Source organism: Streptopelia decaocto (assembly GCF_964273445.1).
Source record: "Streptopelia decaocto genome assembly, chromosome: 6".
In the NCBI taxonomy this organism is placed as follows: Eukaryota; Metazoa; Chordata; class Aves; order Columbiformes; family Columbidae; genus Streptopelia; species Streptopelia decaocto.
The window spans coordinates 24,952,894-24,968,631 of NC_138660.1; the positions used below are offsets into that span (position 1 = coordinate 24,952,894).

At 46.1% G+C, this 15,738-nt stretch overlaps 2 protein-coding genes and 1 long non-coding RNA gene across 7 annotated transcripts in view; 2 read left to right on the forward strand and 1 right to left on the reverse strand.

Annotated features, from left to right (window-relative positions):
• The first annotated feature begins 656 nt into the window (after positions 1–656).
• On the forward strand, positions 657–7,831 carry NME9 (NME/NM23 family member 9). Of its 3 annotated transcripts, none has more exons than XM_082054995.1 (8): positions 657–791; positions 868–989; positions 4,315–4,372; positions 4,763–4,866; positions 5,635–5,706; positions 6,099–6,215; positions 6,949–7,024; positions 7,751–7,831. In XM_082054995.1, the coding sequence occupies exons 2-7, from the start codon at positions 969–971 to the stop codon at positions 7,018–7,020; spliced, it is 444 nt and encodes a 147-aa protein (XP_081911121.1). In that variant the 5' UTR covers positions 657–791; positions 868–968; the 3' UTR covers positions 7,021–7,024; positions 7,751–7,831. The 3 variants fall into 3 exon arrangements, with proteins under 3 accessions (XP_081911121.1, XP_081911122.1, XP_081911123.1); XM_082054996.1 differs by lacking the exon at positions 7,751–7,831 and adding an exon at positions 7,343–7,366; XM_082054997.1 differs by lacking the exon at positions 5,635–5,706.
• LOC309440834 lies at positions 6,065–7,776 on the reverse strand. The gene is made up of 3 exons (XR_014184270.1): positions 7,637–7,776; positions 6,570–6,847; positions 6,065–6,167 (listed from the first exon to the last, which is right to left on the reverse strand). It is a non-coding gene; the product is annotated as an uncharacterized lncRNA (long non-coding RNA).
• Positions 7,832–7,963: 132 nt separating the features above from the next.
• VPS8 (VPS8 subunit of CORVET complex) overlaps positions 7,964–15,738 on the forward strand; it is a 64,968-nt gene continuing 57,193 nt past the window's right edge. The window contains exons 1-6 of one of the 3 annotated variants that reach the window (XM_082054992.1): positions 7,964–8,118; positions 9,013–9,081; positions 9,575–9,705; positions 11,382–11,475; positions 11,983–12,015; positions 13,220–13,274. In XM_082054992.1, the coding sequence (XP_081911118.1) occupies positions 8,008–8,118; positions 9,013–9,081; positions 9,575–9,705; positions 11,382–11,475; positions 11,983–12,015; positions 13,220–13,274 (493 nt within the window). In that variant the 5' untranslated portion in view covers positions 7,964–8,007. The remainder of the gene's footprint in view (positions 8,119–9,012; positions 9,082–9,574; positions 9,706–11,381; positions 11,476–11,982; positions 12,016–13,219; positions 13,275–15,738) is intronic. The other 2 variants (XM_082054991.1, XM_082054990.1) reach the window with 2 other exon arrangements.

The window sequence follows — 15,738 nt, forward strand, 5'->3', positions numbered from 1 at the left end:
TCACTGGAGGCTTTTTTCTGCAAAAAGAGACACTTGCTGGGGGCATCTGTGGGTGCAGTTTGTGGAGCTGGAGGAGCCCTGGCTGAGGCTCAGCCCCACTATGTCCCTTGGAGGTACTGGAGGGTCCCCTCCCCTTGCCTGTGGTGTTAGGGGGGTTGACATCCCAAAACCTGACCCCTCGACCAGCTGGAGGACCAGCCCACCAGTCATCGTCTGCCATCCAAAGTCTGTACCTGAAACCCGAGTCACCCCAGGCCTGGGAAGGGATGGGGTGAGCAGCAGCCCTGCCCAGATGGGCATCACATCACCCTGGGAGGGTGCTGGGCACGGGTGCTGTGATCTTGCCACAAATAAGAAAAAAAAAACCCTACCAACCTTCAAAAACTGAGCTGTGTTTGGAGCGGAGCCAGAACTTACGCCCTCTGCTCGGTGCTGGGGAGGTCGTATCTGGATCCCGTGCCTTGTTTTGAGCCCCTTGTTAAGGTGGGACAGAGGCAAACCGGAGTGCGGGGGGTGTGCAGTGGGCTGGGGGCAGCCAGGCGGGTTCAACAGGCAGAGAGGAGGCAGAGGGGCCCCAACCACAGCTGGGAACAATGGGGAGAGGGAGCTGAGTGGAACTTGCCGGCTGCAGCAGACGCTGGGAGGGGAGCGGGCGGGCTGGGCTGTCCCTGCGCCCTGACATGTCCGTGGCAGTGTTGGGTGCTGCCATGGCAGCGTTGGCGTCACCTCTGCCACCCTCACAGGCTGCTGTGTCTGTGCAGTGAGAGCAGCACCTCATCTCTGAAAAGCGCGTAAGCAGAGCTGTGTCCAGGCTTTGGCACTGCTGCAGGCAGTATGGCCTGGGCAGAGGAGCAAGGATGGGTAAAGAGCTTTCTTTGCAGTGCAGGTTGGATTCACGTAACTAGAGGACGTCCGCGGTGCTGTGCGCTTGGGACCGCTGCTCAAAGGACCCTTGTTCCTGCAGAAGAATGGCTGCAAAGAAAAAGGAGGTAGTGCTGCAGGTAGTAGGGGCCAGAATACTAATGCATCTTTTGAAACCGTAGCAAATGTGAAGGATGAAGTTCAGTCCTGGGGAATCTCAGATTTTGCTGGCAAAGCCCTACTGTGAGGTCCTTGTGGTGGAAAAGCATTCCTGGGGGCAGGTAGAAAACGCGGCAGGTCAGATCTCTCCCCGCAGTCAGTGCTGTGGGGTGCAGAGGGAGGTGCTGCGGGGCCACAGGTTGCGTTTCAGAGCTGTTACGAGCTGGCGTGGGTTTGGCTGCTTTCGTAGATCAAAATACATCTGTGTTTCGTGGGACAGCTGTTCAAAGGGCATTTAGAAGTAGGGAACTGGGAAAGGGCGGGATTCTCCTAGATGGCAAGTGTCACTGAACGTTTCTGACCTGTTCACATATTTAGGAAGATTACTGTAAAAGTGGAGAAGTTTGGACCAACAAGAAAAATTCAAAGGCTGAAAAACCTATTTAACAATTATTTGTAGAGGATTTTTTCCCTATTTACACCATGTAAGTAACCTAATGATGCTTTATAACTACCTGCATAGGGGAGAGAGGGTTTCTGAGAGCAGTTTGGTGTGGAAAAACATTGAGAAACCCAAAGTAGGTTATGAAAGTCTCCTTCAAATTTTGAAAGACATTCAGTCTTCACAAGAGTGAAATACAGAAGGAGATTATGGGCTCTTTAACCTTCTTTATTCACTGTTAAAATTGGAAAGCACAGACTGAAAAGGTGAACATTTGTATACAAGAAAGAGGGTAACTTACATTAAGGTAAAAATGGTTTCTACTGCTATTTGTCCCACTGTGTTCCTGTGTGATGGGGAAAATCACATCAATCAGACTTGGCATCTTTGGCAACTAAGGAAAAGCTGGGTCTAAATCTGCAAAAATGTGATTGTTCACATCTGCAGGTGAAAGCTGAACCTCATGTAGGACATAGTGTGATATCCTAGAAGAGTTCTGGTTATATTCGAGAAAAGCAAAGTCCTGGCAGCCTCAGGGCTTCCAAATTAGCAAAGCACTTTGAAGGGTGCTGGCGTCACCTTCCGAGTCCAGCAGTGAACTCACGGCTGAACTCACCACCAAGTATTATCATAAATGATTTGAACTCATCAGTGTTCTGTGAGACACTCTGAGGATGGTCCTAGCACTACTGATTCCTGGAATAATTAAATTTCTGAATTCTGCAGGTGTTCTCTGAAAAAATTAGGCTTGGGGTCATGTGCTGAAGAGGAGAAGGGACAGAGGTGCTTGAGCAACTCCTCCGAGCGAGGTGGGGGCGTGCAGAAACCGTACCGGGTGACCTCCAGTGACAGCTCTGAAAATCTGTAATAGGCCATCAATTTGCACTGGAATTTCCCCCCTTGAAAACCTTGACTTTGCAGTTTTAAGGGTCCTTTAATGCATGTTGGCATTAATCATTGTAAAATAGCTGGCCTTATTGTGACTTACTGTCTTCCAGTGTAGACTAAATGTCGTTAAGATTAATGACACCAGCTGAGAAAGTTATTAGGAATCCTCATTGTTCAGGATGAACAAAACCAGATCTTAACCTTTCTTAAGAAGCTTCTTTTTTAGGAAAACATGTTGTGTTTTTTTGAAGTACATACTAGGTGGCAATTCCTGTAAGATGGGAAAGATTCTAAAGATATTTTTTTTTCCTTTCCAACAACAGTATTGGAAGTGTGGGGTAATATAGTACATGGCGCAATGTATGGAATTGTCTAGAACATCCTCAACTGGGTAAATCCCTGAGCAACCTGACTAAACACTGAGCTTTGAGCAGGGGATTAGACGAAGGAGTCCGCAGGTCCCTTCCAATCCAGATCTTTCTATGCTCTCTGCTGTTCACTATGTTTTGCGAGCCCTTATGTAGCAGCTGGTGATTCAGGTAGGATATGCTGGGCTCAGACCATCTGCTAGTGTGCTGGCATCAGGAAAGCTGTGTATTTACTACTTGATTTATCAAGACTGAAACATCTTGGAGCACAAGTGTGATGGGAGTGGCTGAAGGACCTGGGGGTTCAGCTGGAGAACAGGAGCTGAGGGGAGACCTTCTGATCTCTGAACTGCCTGAAAGGAGCTTGGAGCCAGGGGGGGTCGGGCTCTGCTCCCCAGGAACAAGCGCCAGGAGCAGAGGAAACGGCCTCAAGTTGCGCCAGGGGAGGCTGAGGTTGGATCTGGGGAACAATTTCTTCCCCAAAGGGCTGTGGGGCATTGGAACAGGCTGCCCAGGGCAGTGCTGGAGTCACCATCTCTGGAGGCATTTGAAAGATGTGTAGATGAGGTGTTTAGGGATGTGATTTAGAGGTGGACTTGGCAGTGTTAACAGTTGGACTAGATGATCTTTGAGGCCTTTTCCAACTTAAATGATTCTATGATTTTATGATCCTAACAAAATATAGCCTGTGTGCAGGCATGGAGAGAAACTGCTGGTGGAGAAAGATCTGGTTTATCAATGTGATGAGGCCTGGATATGAAATAGGTGTGAGGAAAGGAGGATGTGTGCTTGAGCTGCATGTTGGAGCAGCACCCAGTGCTGGGGGTCAGCCCAGATGCCGCCTTGCTGCTACTTTTGATGCTCTGAGCAGGGACCTGGTGGGTGTCCCTGGCTGTGTGACTCTCCTGCTTGTCCGTGCTGCGATCCTGGCAGCCTGCAGAGAGCCAGCCAGTTATCACTGGCGGCTCTTCACTGTTTTGGCTGCTAGCCTGCATTAAAATGTGGCAGACTTCCATTTAAGTGAAAGCAAAGTAGCTCTTTGTGTTTCTGCTGCCACAGTGCTGCTGAGGTGACGAGCTCAGGGTCCCTCATCCCCACTGCTCCTCCTGGTACACACACCTGCAGTGCTACGTGGTAAACCAAGGCACAGGAGGAGCATCTGGAGCCCTTCCTTGCCCATAGATCTGGCTGCATGGCTGCACAAGGGCTTGTGTTGCCAGGGAAAACCTGAGGTTGCGTGGTTGTTTCATAGACCTTCCCTCTTGTGCCACACACAGCACAGCCTGGCAGGCTCAGCCAGGGCTCTGGCCGGTCAGCTGTGATGCTGATCCCCTAGAAGAGGCAGGGGACCATCTTCCCCAGCCACCCCCCAGGACAACTCTGAGTCTTTCTGCAAACTGGGGTCCCCAAGCAGCCAGACTGCTCAAATAGTTGCCACAAAAAGGGGGAGCAACTAAAAGGCTCTTGTCTGGATGCTCCTAGGCTTTCCATCTGCCTTTCCTTGGTTCCTGTGAGACAATTTAGGTCTCTAATCCAATAAGCCAACCAGGTGGTATCTTAATGTTGCTTTCACTGTGTTTTTACATTTTCACACAGATTAACATCAATAGCCAGGAGCTGTGGGAAGAAATGCTGTGTCTCAAAGGACTCATTGGTAAGGGTTTGGTCAACATAATAAATGGCTTTTGTTGTGTTTAAAGGACACCAGTGCTGTTAGGAATCAATTACTACTGAACCCAGAGCCCTTCTAGTGCTCACCAGGAGTCTTTCCACACTCCAGACAGACCTATGGGAGCTGCAGCTCAGGATGTTCTGGTTGGACATGAGGCAGATCTCCTTCCCCGGGGTGGTGCTGCAGAGGTCACTGAGGAGGATACCTCAGTCCTCAGAGGTTCTCAAGACTCTTCTTATTGCCGTACCACCCTTGTGCAGTCCCCTTCCAAATGATGACACTGCAAACCAGGAAAGTGCAGAAACCAACCTGTTGGTCTATGTCTAAACTGGCCCATTTTGACCTAATTCTTACTCATTTTCCTGCTTGCAGTTGTTGATGTGTTTCAGGCCTGGTGTGGTCCATGCAAAACAGTAGTGGATCTTTTCCGAAAATTAAGGAATGAAGTTGGCAGTGATCTCCTGCATTTTGCTGTGGTAAGATCTGATTTGGCACTGCTTAGCATTAGCAGGTAACTAAAGGTTGAAGTTGTTGATCTTTCCAATATTCAGCCAAAATAACAGCCCAGGAGTTCCATCCTGCCAAATACAGACACTTGGTTACATCCATAAGAACCCATATTGTTAAGAATTTTCAAGCTTCAACTGTTCAATACTTTTCAGATTTCTGCTTAAGCAAGTAGCACTAGACAGAATCATTGACATATGAGTCCTGATGTACAGGGAGATTCTGGGTTTGTTCACCCTGGAGAGGACGAAGGGACAGGTCTCCAGTAGGGGATTAACAGAGAAGACAGAGACATTTCCCAGTGCTACACAGCAAAAGAACAACAGACAACAGGATCCAATTGCAGCAGGGAAAAATCCAAGTAGATAGGAGGGAAAAGCATTCAGCATAGTGACTGGACACAGGGAAGAGCTCCCAGAGTGGCTGTGGGGCACTGGAGATGCTCAAAATGAACACAGCGTCCTGTAACACTGGGACTAGCCCTGCTTTGGGCAGGATCTTGGACTAGAGCCCTTCGGAAATCCCTCCCTGCCTCAGGCATGCTGTGATCCTGTGGTTAAATGCCTTTCCTGGCTGAAAGGCAGCTCTGGGTTGCTGACGGAGCCGTGGGCAGTGAGGTTGCTGGTGGAGGCCCCTGCTTGGCCCTCCTTGCAGCCTCCTGATTTCAGGTGCATGTGTGTTCCTCCAACATAGAAATGCTTTTCTAGAAACACACTTTTTTTTTACATTCCTTTTAGGCTGAAGTTGATTCCATCGATGCTCTGGAAAAATACGGAGGGAAATGCGAGCCTGTCTTTCTGTTTTTTGCAGTGAGTGAAACTATTTTTATAGTAGTTGCATAGCAATAAACATGACTTGCTGGTGGGAACAACTGTCCTTTTTGAGGGATACTTCTTCTTTCATGTGAGACAGCACAGATTTATTTGTTCTGTGTCTGGTATCTATTGGTGATCAAGTGCTGCATAGACAAGAATATACAGCCAGAGTTTACATTTAAATACCTTCTGCCCTACCACCAAGAAACAGAATAAAGCAATTTTGTTTTATTAAAGAACAAAACCAACAAACAAAAAACCTGAGAGATTAAGGTATAAATGAAGTAGGGCCTGGTACATAATATCATGTGTGATGTGGTGACTTCCAGAGCCCAGAGGGCACCACTTGAGCACTTACTGACCGATTTTCTTTTCACACCTTTCAGGGAGGAGAATTAGTGGCTGTTGTACGAGGAGTGAACGCACCGTTGCTGCAGAAGACCATCCTGGAACAGCTGGCGGTGGAAAGGAAGGTTTTAGAGCATGGAGGAGAGCGCATGGTGGTAATCAGCCACTAAATCCTTAAACACTTGTAGATGTGAATGTCAGAAAAAAGGTCCAGCTCCCTAGTGCCAGCATAGCCCTAAGCAGTTCCTTCCTTGCAAAAATCCTGTCCTTTTGTCTGGACTGACTCTGAAATGCGGTTAATGTGCCACTTGGGTGTCCACAAGCCTGTGGAGCCTCCCTAGATGGAGGAAGCTGGAAAGGGTGGTTGTGCTTTTCAAAACCTCTGTCCTCTTGAGAAGGGGAAAAGTAGTACATATCATCCAGCTCTGCAGGATGAACGAGAAGCTCTAATGTGGTTTTTCTGAAACTGGTCAACCACCACAAGCATTTATTTTATTCCTTCAACATACCTTCCTGGTCACCTTCTGATTCCAAGATCTCTAGCAGGTCTCTGTGATGGCATTCCTCAGGCTGTGGTGCAATCTTAGTAATTTTTGTTTCTTGGTGTGGCTGATTCAGTAGCTGGAGTCATTCTGCCTGGAGTCCATCCTGGAGCTCTGCTCATCTTCCTCAATAATTTGCAGCTCCAGGCACCTGCTGCCTGTACTCTGCATGTCACTGTGTCATCAATCAATTTGCCTTTTGGTGATTGTGCAGTCTGGTGAAGCCTCTTCGTCTTGTCCTATCACTAACAAAAAAAAATTTAAAAGAAAAAATGTCCTCAGGTTGCACCAGGGAAGGGTAAGATGAAACAGGGGGTGTTCCCTGCTCATCCGCATGCTGTTGCAGGTACAAGACGGAGCTTTCTCCAGAGAGGAGGGACACAGGGCTGCTCTTCGGGCAGAACAACGGGAAGGCTGAGCAGGTAAGGCAGGCACAGCTGTGGGATGCTCTTTGTACCCTCAGTATGTGACTTTAATTCAGCTGGAAACCAAAATGACGATTCGGCTGCTGCTGTTGCTACATGGGCACCAGAGGGGTCATTCCTCCGTATGGGCACAATGTGGGCTCTGCCCGCACTGACAGATCAGTACACAGGGTAGTGTCACCATGATGTATGTAGGCACAAATAAGAGACCAGGGGAGCTTGGGTGTCTGATGCCATTAAGCTGTAAGTATTTGTTTCCTTCCAACACGTTTTATTTTGCAGCGGTCAGTACTGATCTCTCCCCTTGCCTCCTAGATGGGTGAGGGCTCTTGGAAATCCCACATTACTTTCTTCTGTCTTGAATAACTGAAATACTGAGCTACCTGCAAATGCTGCTCGACTTTTCCAGGTGGTTTTTAAAAGAAAACACAAACACTCAAGCACCAAATCTTGTTACAGCAGTTCTTGCCTTGTCTAAAATGAGCCACATTATTTCCAAAAGCTTTTGTGTCTCACCCAGTTTCTAACCTACAGTGACACATTCGGCTTTGTTGGGGTACAGCTGCAGACTGGGGCCCCAAAAATGCTGGGAAGTGTAGCAGAACTCACCTGGCATTAGCTAAGGCACAGTGGGGCTGGAAGGGCTGGATGCATGTTGATCTCTATCCCTCCTTTCTTTACCTGTTACTGATTTTTTTTTTTTCTCTTTTCCCTCCCTCGGAGGCTAACGCACCCGTCGGGCCCGCTTCCCCGCCGTCGTTGTGGAGCAGACGCGTGATTTTCCAGTAAATAAAAGGATTTCGTACGGCAGCACCGCCGTGTCCGTCCCTCCCGGTAACGCCGGGCGCCGCGGCCCCTTTAAGGCCGGCGCGGGGCGGGGTTGGCCGGGCTGCGCCTGCGCAGGGCCGCTGGCGTCGGAGGCCTCGGGTTCGAGTCCCGGCTGTGCCGGCCTGTTGCGGCTGCCGCCCCGCAGCGCGGCGATGGAGGCGGCGCCGGAGCCGGGAGCGGAGCCCGAGCCGTGCCTGGAGCCCCCCGCGCACCGGCTGAGCGTGGCGGAGCTCGACCGCGAGCTGGACTCCCGCAGCGAGCTGGTGCGTGGCCAGCGCCGGGCGCGGCTCCCTGCCCGCCGGGGGAGCGGCCCAGGGCGGCGGGGAGGGACGGGGCCGGGACGGGGAGCCCTGCGGGGTCTGTGCCGGCCGGGACACCTCGGGGAGGGTCGGTGGGGCGGCCCGGGACCCGCCGGTGCCCGGTCGGTGGCGTTTGTCCAGGCGGTGCCCCGCAAGCGGCTCCCACGGGTGACTCTCACAGTGTTTAACTTTTCCCTAAAACCCACCCGTGTCAGTTCTTGCTGGTGGGCAAAACGCAGGTCGCAGCCGGGCTCGTCCTGTCGGATTGCTAGAGGAGCAGGTAGTCAAGAGTTTAAAATAAACCTGCGCCCTGGAAGGCGCCGTGCCAGGCCTTGGTAGGTCCTGTAGTCAGCCGGGTTTCAGCCCGTGGGAAGGGACGGAGCAGCCGCAGTTCCGTGGGTGAGCAGGCTCAGGTGCCGGGGCAGCCTTCCCCATACAGCAGAGCTGCGTGTTCGCTCGTGCAAGTCTCAGATAAAAGCGTCTTTACTTTTAAGACAATTGGGGGGTTTTCCCATCAGTAAACAGAAAAAAAGTCTTGTGTGTTGATGCCCAGGTGTATTAGAAAGGCAGTATCACAGTGGTAGTAATCTTTAGAAACACTTTCTAAAAAAAATAACATTGGAAATTTCGGATGTGGGCAAAGGTCAGAGAACTGTCTTATTTTTATTACTAAATACTTTGTGTTCTGGCTTGCAGTGCTCAATTGCAGAGAATGCATTTTGAATAGGAGAAATTGTAGTATATATGGGTGTTGGAAGGAGTGCATGCGTAGCTGGTTTTTATTTTCTCTTTAGTTAGAAAAAAGTTTGGGAGGTGGAGCGGGCAACCTAAACTCAGTCTGTTCTTTCTGGTGTACAGATCGATGACAAAGAATTTGACATTCCTCAAGTTGATACCCCTCCAACACTGGAGAGCATCTTAAATGAGGTGAGTGGCCCATCAGGTGTGCAACCAGCTCCAATACACGGAGGGGCTCGGATGAGGCAGCACATATTTCTTTGGCTATTCTCATATTGCGTTTTTCTTGGGAAATACAATTGTATAACTCCATCATTTCCTGGCACTAAAAGCTGACAAAGCACATGCTCAGTTGAGGAATTGCTGTACAGTGTGGAACGTGGAATTTTGCTTGTTCAATCAAAACATCTGCAACTGAAATGTAAAAGTTTTCCATCAAATTTAAGCAAGTTTACTTGTGGATTTGGTCACCTGAAGACTGTGCAGTCCGTTAAAGGTCAGGGTCAGCAAACAACGTTTTTTTAACTAGAAATAAATGCAGAGAATTCTGTGTAGTTCTTAAGTTGTGGATTTTCGTGATTTCTTGATTTTTCTGCTTAATCGCTGCTGTTTTCCTGATGTTTCAGTTGGGGTGTTGTGTGTTTTGAATGTTTAGTAAGCTGTAGCGATTCTCTTCCTTCAGACTGATGATGAAGAAGAGTCTTTCATTTTGGAGGATCCCTTTCTCCTGAACATTGATAACACGGATACACACTCCTATGACACATCTTCTGTAGCAAGCTCTGACAGCGGAGACCGGACACACCTGAAAAGGTACTGCAGGGCTCATAGCCTGAGAGGTTCAGTGATTTTAAAAGCAGTTTATGTCCATTAAAAACAAATTATCTTTTTGGAGTAGTAAGAAGGGCGATCCAAAGCTAAAAACAGTCAAAACTTCTTAAGGCGCCTCCTCCCCGAGCTTTGCTGTGAGCACACAGGTTGTCTGTTATTTGGGTAGGAATTGTTTAATTCCACGTGTGGATTCTTGTCCCCTGCTGTTACATCCTAGTGCTGAAGTCTCAGGGGATGCTGCAGGGACTCCAGTGAAGCCTCTTTTGACAGAACAGTGTTGTTCCTGCAGGATCAAGCAGGCAAAAATGGGATTTGTTTTTGCACTGAGGGCTAAGCTGTTTGAGCAATAAATGCATTTTATGGGAGATGGAGTATTTAAATTTCTCTGAATTTTAGTGGGATTTTTAAAATGCTGAACCATGATGACTTTAAAGAAAATCTTTCAAAGGTGTGTCTGGTGACTTCCAGAGTCCGCAAGCAGCCAGTGGTTGTTTTTAAAAGGCAAGTGAACTGCTGTCACTCCTGTGAATGGAATGCTAATCTGGACATTTAAAAGCAACCTGGAATGTGCTAATTAGCTATAATACTGCTGACTTGTCTCATTAATTACTCAAATGATGACCTGATCCTGCATCCCAAGTCACTCCTATGGCCTTTTTACCTGCCATAAGAAGTTGTGGTTGTTGCATGAGTGATTCCATAGGACAGAAGCACACCAAGTGTTTGTAGTGGCATATGGTAGTGAACTGACTTGTTATCCCTTTTTTTTTTCAAGTAAGATGGTTTGTATTGAGGGAACTGTTACCTGGAGTGGCTTTTCCAGTACAGAGTGGGCAGAAAAACCTTCAAGTGTTATTGTCATCTTTGGGTGAAGTAGTTGCCATGTTGGTGGGTCCTTAGCCATAATATAAGCTATTAGTAACAACTTTCTTCAGGCTACATGTGAGCTACTTAATTCTGTGACTCTGGAGAGAGAAGAACCAAATGTTTCCCTGTTAGTGTTGGAAATTTGGCTTTCTGGTATTGTGTGCTGGCAACAACATTGGAACTTTCCTGGGGATTTTCCCTCTGCCCTGTGTGCTACATTACACTAACGCTCTTTAGAAATAACTGTACGCTAATTACTTTTTAAAGACATTTTCTCTGTAAAAAGGGGCACTGAACCTTTTGTATCAGATCAGCTGTGTTTTAATTGAATGTTACTCTCTAAGCACACATGCAGTTTTCCTAGGGGTCTGTATTCTGCTAATGAGCCTGTTCCAGTTGTGTGTTTCCCTGAGACATTTACCTTTAAAGGCTGAAACTTCCTGTCTCGCTGGAAGATGATTTAAAGAGCAAAAGTGTTGCTTTGAGGTTTTGTTAATAAATTCTAAGGTTGGCAGACAGGTCTTGAAACAGACAGTTTGTTTGAAGAACTATTTTTTCCCTGGGAGGCGTGTTAAAACCAAACTTTATGCAGGCACAGTGGTGTGCAGCAGACTTTGCTAATAATCTCGTATCTGTTTCATTTTGTGCATGTTAGGCACCAAGAATAAGAATGGAAACTGCACGAGTTACGAGTGCATGCGGAATTTACCTGCTGGTTCGGCTGTGGGTTAGGCAAAGTCCCAACCTTTTATTCTGCTCTAATGCATCTGGTTTATTTCTTATTTCCTTAGGAAGAAAAGACTCCCAGATCCTCTGTCACTCCATGGCTCAGTTATACGGCTCTCGCTCCTGAAAGGAATTTCTGCCCAAATTGCCTCTGCAGCAGTAAGTGTCTTTTTCTCCTAATTGCATCTATTAAGAAAACTCTGAACCTGTTCTGGTGAGGGGTGTGTGTCAGGTATCCTCCTTCCCCCTACTATTCATTCTGGATAATACTGATGTGTTTGGTACATCCACTACTAACTAGTAACCCCTTGGCAGCAGTCTGGGTGAGCCGCCTGGATGGCAAACTGATAAGATGTGCTTGAGAGGGATGTAGCTTTGCATTAGGTGTTTGTGCTGTGTACACAGAACATTGTTATTAAGATTAGATTGTTTTGAGAAGAACATAGTGAGTTTTATGTGGAATTACAGGCAATTCTGCTTCCTCTCAATTTCTGGGCACTTCCTCATCCCTTCTGGGTATTTCTAGTTCCCTCAGCACAGTCTGCTCTGGTGTGACTATTAAAATGCGACTTGTATTGACTTTTCTGCATGTTGTAGTTCTGATCATGAGAGACACATATGGAGCTGGGAGTTCTGTGCCTCTCACGACTTGTCCTGTTTTTCTAGGACAAAGTGGATGCTGGCTTGCCCACCGCCATCGTGAGTACTCCGACTATTCTGCAATGCTGTATAGTCAGTTTTCACGCAAGTTTGTTAAAGCAGCAATTTAAAAGAGCTGATAAATGCATTTTCCTTCTTACCCTCGCTAAGAATTTTCAAATATGAGGGGTGGGAGAAGCAGCCTAAAGGAACCAGATTCCTGGGGCAGAGTTCAACCTTTCTGATCAAGCCCCACGTTTTCCAGTTTTTTATGTCATCACCAGGAATTGTTAGTTGAGCACCTAACCCCATCAAGTCAGTGTTTGTCTGTTGGACACACTGGATTTCCCTGTTTCTTCTCTGCCAGTTGTTCCTTTGACTCCTAAAATTTTTGTAAAGAAACAAACTGAAGTGCTCATAAAGTGATGAGTTCCAAATGTCTATGGCTCTGTTGAAACTGAGATATCACCTTAAAATATAAAAGCTCACTAAAAGTCTGTTTGAAAGATACTCCTGCTTAGCAATTTGCATTAAACTGCTTGAAGTTAAGCATGCTGATTAAAATATGTCAGAAGTGAAGCTGCCTATAGTTAAAGGAGAAGAGAAACATATTAAGGAGGTGAAACAGAGCAAATATTTGTTCGGCTTTCTGAAATGAGTTTGAATGTTTTACAAAAAAGCTCAAGATGTGCTTGGTTGCTTTGACTCGACAGAAACATGCCATTAGAAATTATACTTTTTGTTTAAAAAGAAACAGGAAAGAAACCTGTTGGCATATCTGAAGTTGTGCAGCAAAACTGGAAACATGCTGTGACTGATGTGCATGTAGGACAAAAACCTCTACTTACATCCTCCAGACATTAAAGCACCTATTTTTTTTTAACCTGAAGAATTACTAGGAATAAACTTGCTAAGAAAGAAAAAGCAGAAGAACATTAGTATATCTAGAGCACTATGTGATTTCTATTAAGTTTTATTTAATTGAGTGCAGGTTTACAAGTACTATAAAACCTTGGAGCGACCGTGCCGGATGAATGAGGCTGACTGTACAGAGCAGAAATTTCAGCCCTCTGGATTTGAAAAAAGTCTCCGTAATAGTCATTCAGATGTAATACTTAGATAATCTCACTTTCTAAGTGAAAGCTATATAGAACCTTCTAAATCTTCGCCTTTTGGCAAATTTTGTATGAGTGCAGTGAGAATTGAAGCAATGAATTTGTGATTGACATTTCTTCTGCTTTCAATCTTTCCGCATGACTTTCAGGCAGCATCGAATCTGATAGCAGTGGGGACTTCCCATGGCTTAGCACTGATATTTGGTAAGTTGAAAATAAAGCTTGGAGTGCTTTACATTTTAATGATTTTAAAACCAAACACAGAGAAGAAAAAAACAAAACAACCCAGCTAGAATTAGAACTGCAGGGCGGATTTCTTCTAATATATTTTGTTTGTGCTAAATGTGATTTCCTTTCAGTAACAAAATAAAGCACAAGTAACACTTCGGTTGTCCTTGTTCACACATTGTTTCTGCTTTGTTGTGGATTGGGACATCGATATCAAGAAATTTAGCTCTGTCTGAAGAGCCTTTTCTATGTTTAAATATGAATTAGTCTGTTTTCATGTGGAAGAAACCAGAACCAATATACAACGATCATCTCATACAGTAATGGGCTTCTCCCCCATGACATAATTAGCTGTCAGCATTAGGGAAATTGTGTTCTTTGGGAAGTGGAACTTCTGCCCCATGGGCGGTTTGCGTCATAGGTTTGCCCTTCCCTGACCTGTCACCAGTCACCTCCGTGTCCCTTTATTCCATCATTCTTTTCTTCCTTTTATCATCAAACTTTCCTCAAGTTTCTGAGCTGGTGCCTCTATCCAGCTTAACCAGCTGGGTGGGAACAGCCCTTGAATCGATCCTGTACTCACTGAGTTTTTGCGCCTTTTGTCTATGCAGCACCAAATGCTGAACGGTTTTAGAAATTTCCTTATCTTCTTTGCTTTTCTTTCAAAGTTGGCTGAAATTATCCAAGAGACTAAAAGTTACTGGGGTCAGGGTCCAACAGAAGGATGGGAAAGACTGACAGTGTAAGAATTCGCCTTCCTGGGTATTTAGATGTTAAACTATTTGACATTTGCTTAATTCAGTATTGAAATAATTACAGGATGTGCTTGATCTAAATGTAAATAACTTTTAATCTGCTACAGTCAACCCGTGATCATATTGACCTTTTAGTAGTCGATCTTCCTGGATTTTTTTAAATTTGCCTAGTGTGTGGACATCTCCAATATCTCCAATGGAACACATTTTTTACCCTGTTCCTCTCTCTGTCTGCAGACACTCTGAGGTCAGTAAGCTGTTAAACAAGAAGCTGTTCTCTACAGATGTCATGAGCTATTACTTTCAGCATTTCACGCTGCAGAAGGGGCTCTACGACTGTGTCAGCGCGCAAAGGGGAAGGGTCGTTGTTACTTTTGTGATTATTTCTGCATCAAATCCCGCTTAAGAGGCTGGACCACCGAATGTCTGAGATGCTCAGTACCCTGTGGTATTTTAGTTGATTTATTTCATGACGTTGGTTTGTTTTGCTCAAATCAGGCGCGTTTAAGCAAAGTTTTCTTCGGTTTGAACCAGCACATTTACTGTTGTTTGGCCATGGTCTTTGCAAGGCTGTGCTGTCTGTAGTTTTTGTGGCTAAGGAAACATCATGTTGCTTTCTTCTACCTCAGGGAAGGGTGTAAAGGAGACTTAGACCCTTCTCAAAGGTCCATGATGTTAGATAAGAGGCAATGGACCCAAGGTGCAACATGGGCAGCTCTGATGAAATTTTTCACCATGAGGCCACTGAAGTGTTAGAGAAGAGCTGAGAGAGGTTCTGACATCTCCTTCCTTGCGGGTATTCAAAACTCAGCAGAGCTGAGTCGCCATCCCTGGAGGGGTTTAAAAGGCATTTAGATGAGGTTCTTAGGGACATGGGTTAGTGCTGGAGCTGGGTTATGGTTGGACTCAATTCTGAGGGGCTCTTCCAACTAAAATGATTCTGAGCAAACTGATCTCATTGACTTTTCTTGGAGCAGCAGGACTGGGCCAGAGACCTCCATAGCTTCCTTGCCACCGAAGTTGCTCTGTGAGTCTGTTCTATAATTTAAAGGTGTGTCATCCAACTTTGCGTCAGATACGGGCACAGATGCTTCCCAGACACCTCTGTTCGCTGCTCGACTCTTTCAGCTCCATAACTAAAGCTTGGGTGTTCGCCCCAGTGCTCTCAGATCTGTCTGCAAAGAGAAGTCCTCGCGGGATATGGCTGTAGAAGTCCTTGTGTGCAGAGAGAGGATTGGTGCTCTGACCCAGTTTTATTCTGAAATTTAAACCAGCAATTTATGTCTATAGACCGATCAATTTCTCTACTTTTAAAATGAAAACGTTTTTCTACTAGATATGTGCATTAGGGTGAGACTCGCTCCCCGAAGTTTTGTGAACTCTGGGTGTGGTTTATACTGTACAATGGAAAATCACCTTTTTTCCCCTCCAAAAATGTAGGTCCATTTTCTGCTTGCATGTTGCTGATGTTCAAATTTATCTGAATAGTTTTGTGTCACTAGCAATTTTTTTAACCCTTTATTTTTTCTTTAATATATTTGCCTATGTAACTATTTCACTCATGTGAGTCTGCCCATCCTTCTTGACTCGTCTGTCCTTTTTAAGGAAGACTTGGGCGCAGCTTTCATTCTGCTTTTCTGAATGCTGCTGTTGGCTCTTGAATTATCACAGTTCACATCGCATCT

Coding starts and splice junctions, on each gene's coding strand:
- NME9 (XM_082054995.1), top strand. CDS start 969: ATGGCTGCAAAGAAAAAGGAG. Junction 4,373..4,762: donor GTGTCTCAAAGGACTCATTG/GTAAGGGTTTGG, acceptor TCCTGCTTGCAG/TTGTTGATGTGTTTCAGGCC. Junction 6,216..6,948: donor ATGGAGGAGAGCGCATGGTG/GTAATCAGCCAC, acceptor ATGCTGTTGCAG/GTACAAGACGGAGCTTTCTC.